Source organism: Dryobates pubescens, chromosome 17 (assembly GCF_014839835.1).
Source record: "Dryobates pubescens isolate bDryPub1 chromosome 17, bDryPub1.pri, whole genome shotgun sequence".
NCBI classification, from domain to species: Eukaryota; Metazoa; Chordata; class Aves; order Piciformes; family Picidae; genus Dryobates; species Dryobates pubescens.
Genome location: NC_071628.1, coordinates 6,131,749 through 6,136,122, shown reverse-complemented (window position 1 = coordinate 6,136,122; position 4,374 = coordinate 6,131,749). Strand labels below are relative to the sequence as shown.

The 4,374-nt window shown below is 48.6% G+C and overlaps 1 protein-coding gene across 1 annotated transcript; it reads left to right on the top strand.

Moving 5' to 3' along the window:
- Positions 1–1,902: 1,902 nt before the first annotated feature.
- Positions 1,903–4,374, top strand: BCL2A1 (BCL2 related protein A1). The gene is made up of 2 exons (XM_009903909.2): positions 1,903–2,411; positions 3,844–4,374. Exons 1-2 carry the CDS (start codon positions 1,992–1,994, stop codon positions 3,946–3,948), a joined length of 525 nt encoding a protein of 174 aa, XP_009902211.1. The 5' UTR covers positions 1,903–1,991; the 3' UTR covers positions 3,949–4,374.

Sequence of the window (4,374 nt, the reverse complement as noted above, 5' to 3'; positions counted from 1 at the left end):
GGTGGGGAAGTTGGAGCAGATGATCTCTGAGGTCCCTTGCAACCTGAGCCATCCTAGGATCCAATCATCCTGACCCTTTAGCAAGATCAAGTTGCCTCAGGAAAGAGAGGTCAGTAAGGAAAGAGTGGGCTACACATTCCTGCTCCTTCTCCCCCAAAATAACTGCCTGGCTCTCAAACTCTGAATCTAAGTGCAGTTGTTGTAGGTTTCATAATGTTTCTTTCACCTGTTGTGACAGATTCAGATGGTGTCACACATCTCTAGCTTGGGCCCACATTCCCTGTCCCAGGCTCTGACACACTGACTGCACTAGCATTGTCTTTCATACTAATAATGTCTTTTACAGCAGAACTCCCTGTGGGGGAAAGAGATCTTTGAAGCTACCCATTTGAATCTTCAAAGAAGGACCTTGAAGAGGCCTCTCCCAGAGAGAGTGTGGGAAAGTCTGGAAGAAGGGCTAATGCTATAAAGCTGGCATTCCCCTTTTTCCATCCATCCTTGTTCCACTGCTGTGTTCCCAGTTTTTGCAGTTATGTAAAGCTCCCTGAGAGCTGGAAAAAGTTCATTCTTTCCTCCATCCTGTTGGAAATGTCTTCCAGTTTCGAGAGAGGTTCTCCTCCCCCTCTGCTCTGCCCTGGTGAGGCCACATCTGGAACATTGTGTCCAGTTCTGGGCCACTCAATCCAAGAAGGACCTCAGGGAACTGCTTGAGAGAGTCCAGCACAGAGCCACAAAGATGCTGAAGGCAGTGGAACATCTCCCTGTGAGGACAGGCTGAGGAAGCTGGGGCTCTAGCTTGGAGCAGAGGAGCCTGAGGGGTGACCTCATTGCTGGTGATAAAGATGTGCAGGGCAGTGCTAGGAGGACAGAGCCAGGCTGTGCCCAGGGATGTCCAGTGACAGGACAAGGGGCACTGGGGCAAACTGGAGCAGAGGAGGTGCCACAGGAACAGAAGGCAAAACTTTGTCACTGTGAGGGTGCCAGAGCCCTAGAGCAGGCTGCCCAGAGAGCTTGTGGAGTCTCTTCTGGAGATTTTCCAAACCCTGCCTGAATGTTCCTGTGTGACCTGCTCTGGCAGGGAAGTTGGACTGGATGATCTTTCAAGGTCTCTTCCAATCCCTAACATTCTGTGATCCTGTGATGCTTCAAAGAGTTGTGAACCAGCAATAAGCCCTTAACCTGCAATCCAGACTGCAGCCTTCACCACTGGCAGCGAAGAGACTGTAGTGGGGAAAGAAAGGGGTGGCTCTGCTCACTTGCTCCCCGGGATAGGACAAGGAGCAATGGATTTAAGCTGCAGCACAGCAGGTTCCACCTCAACACAAGGGGGAACTTCTTTACTGTAAGGGTCACAGACCATTGGAACAGGCTGCCCAGAGAGGCTGTGGAGTCTCCTTCTCTGGAGACTTTCAAGCCCTGTCTGGATGTGTTCCTGTGTGACCTGAGCTAGATTGTATGGTCCTGCTCTGTCAGGGAGGTTGGATTCAATGATCCCTTTGGGCCCCTTCTAACCCCTGACATCCTGTGATCCTGTGGTAGGGGCTGCATGCCCCTCCAGCATATCCAGGCATCTTTTGGTCAAGCAAAACGCCGAACCTTTGCTAGCACAAGCCATTCTTGGCACTTTGGAAGGCAAATGCCGAGCCCCTTCTGGTGCTCCAGAGCAGAAGTCGCTAGGAAATGCCAGTTTAGAGTGGTGGTTAAAGCTGCTAGGTGCTAGCTGTGGGCCCAAGGGGCTGAGAGCACTAATCAATCACTCGGGGAGACTTGCTCACTCCCCACGAGCACACACTTTCTTTCATTTCCGCTGTGACGGATTCCACAACCCACACAACCATGAAGTCACTAGGTTTTTACAGGAACTTGTAAAAGCAAAAGCAGCAAAAAAAATTCCATCCAGAGACAGCTATACAAAGCCCTGAGCATGTCCTGTGCCGCTCACTGCTCAGCCTGACCCGGAGCCCTGCGCTGCTCCCTGCGCTCGCTTCTAAATGGAAACCGCTGACTTCTACTACGTTTACTACTTAGCCCAGGACTACCTGCAGTATGTGCTTCAGGAATCACAGCTGGGGCCAGCCCAGACCAGGGTTGCTCATGTCCTACGCCACATTGCATCCTCTCTGCAAGACCAAACCGAGGAGGCTGTCCGGCCGCTCCTGGACAGCATCGACATCTCCTCGGTAGCTGCCGCCAAGAGGATCTTCAACGGTGTCATGGAAGAAAAATTTGCTGATGGGAATACTAACTGGGGACGAATCATGACCATATTTACATTTGGAGGGCTTCTGACCAAGAAGCTTCAAGAGCATGGAGTTCAGCTGACCGGTGAGGAGAAGGAGCAGATTTCTTATTTCATCACCGAGTACATAATAACCAACAAAGCTGAATGGATAGATGCCAACGGCGGCTGGGTAAGTTCCTCCTTTCCTTCCATCTCCAAATTAGGAGATGTTGCTTAATTAAGGGGAATTCCTGTCAGAGATCCTGTCCAAAGCATTTTGTTAAGGGCTTTATTTGGTGGCTAACAGTTGATGTCTGCAGCGTTTCCTTGAGACCTGCAGTGAACGTTTTGCTTCTGCTTTAAACGCGACCATGCCACAAGGAAACTTCCTTTTCACTAAGGCACTTTCTGTACCTGCACCAGATGAAACCCTAGAGTCAGTCTTGAATCACAGGACCACTTGATGCTTCAGGGTGAGAGGGGCCAGCCTCCTGCTCAAAGCAGGTTCAGCTGTTCCTGCCAAGAAATTTCCCAGCGGCACCCTAAAGTTAGCGTAGGAAGTTTGCATCCATAGAGGAGTTAGTCCAAAACCCACTGAAGTTCAAAGTAAGGCAGGCATAAAGAGGTGTGATCCCCACAGCTTTTGCTGTGGAATTCATCAAAGCCATTATTTACCCCCCCCCCCCCAATCAGTTTTAACTTAAAACAAATTTACAGGTTAAGTGCAGCTGGGGTTAAATCTTCCCTGTTTGGACTCAGGCACTCCTAGGAGGTCCATCTCTCAGTGATCAGCGCTGAGGAAAGCATCTGTCAATATTTGGTTGTTTTGCCAAGCAGCTGAAAATTCCCTTCTGGCAGTGAGGGGGAGATCCCTTTTGCTTTGCAGAGTTCCACCACCACACCAGTGGTTTTTCTTTAGCAGTTAGGGGGATGCTGAGACTCAGTGATATCAGCGCTTGTTATTTCCCTGGTACTTTTCTCCTGTACCTAGATGTAAAGGTTACTTTCTCTTTCCAGCCCCCACTTGTCCCATTTCTCTTATAGTTCCTATTTGCTATTACTTTCCTTTCCCCCCCCCCCCCTTAATTTGATTTCTAATGTCTTGCTTTACTGTTTGTTGGTGTTTGGGTTGGGTTTTTTTCCCCCCTGGCTGGTAACAGTAAGCAGAGGTGACGCTGAGTCATGGAGCCTTGATGCATCAGATGTATTGCAAATGTCCCTCTGATTGCAGAGAAGCATCAAGTGCTGGCAACATTCTGTCCTGATATGTGGCTCAGCATAGTTGAACAAGGAGGCTTAAAAGAAGCTTTTTCTCTTACTCCATCATAGCACTTGTGGATGTCAGCTCAGATGCTACATCTCCTGTTCATTTGCTGTTTACACAAGGAGGGCACAGCCTGGACTTGCAGATGAAAACAAACTTCCAGCAAGGTGCAGCTATTTTCAGCTGCTGTTTTTAAAGCTCCTCTTCATCTTCTGGAGCTGGAGCTCTGAAATCCTGCCTGTCTGAGCACATGGTGCAGCAGCACTTTGTTTCTCTGCTGCTAGCAGAGCCTGGTTAGGTTTCTGCCAGAGGAGTTCCTTTTAAGCTGTCTCTAACTGTGCCTGTTCTTTTTCCCCAGGAAAACGGCTTCCTGACAAAGTTTGAGAGAAGATCCCCACTGTCCTTCTCCAAAATCACAGCCATGTTTCTGGCTCTTTTTGCCCTGTTCAGAAAGTACTATTGAAAGCAGTGGGCCTGCCAGGCGTGTCTGACCTAGATATTGCCACCAGCTTCACCGCCAAGCTTTTCTCCACGCAATGCTGAAGAGAAAATCCTTTCCTCTCAGAACTTTTAATTTATTTGTATTTATTTGTGCTAAATGCAACGTTTAGCATGCTATCCTACTTGCCAAACCTGAAGATGAGATCCCTCCAAAGAGGGATCAGCACAGCATCATTCAGCAATTCAAGTCACCCTTTCCAGGCAGGACTGCTTCGAGTTCATTCTCCACGTGCAGGCAGCTGGTGGAATCTCTGTTGCACCTCCATGAAAGGACTTTGTTGTACTCAAATACAATCCAATGGGTTAAGAAATGAGTTTTTATGTCATTTGTTTTGGAAATGAAATCCTACTGTAATGCATTTTATTGCAACATTTGTATGAGCAAGAA

Coding starts and splice junctions, on each gene's coding strand:
- BCL2A1 (XM_009903909.2), top strand. CDS start 1,992: ATGGAAACCGCTGACTTCTACTACGTTTACTACTTAGCCCAGGACTAC. Junction 2,412..3,843: donor TAGATGCCAACGGCGGCTGG/GTAAGTTCCTCC, acceptor CTTTTTCCCCAG/GAAAACGGCTTCCTGACAAA.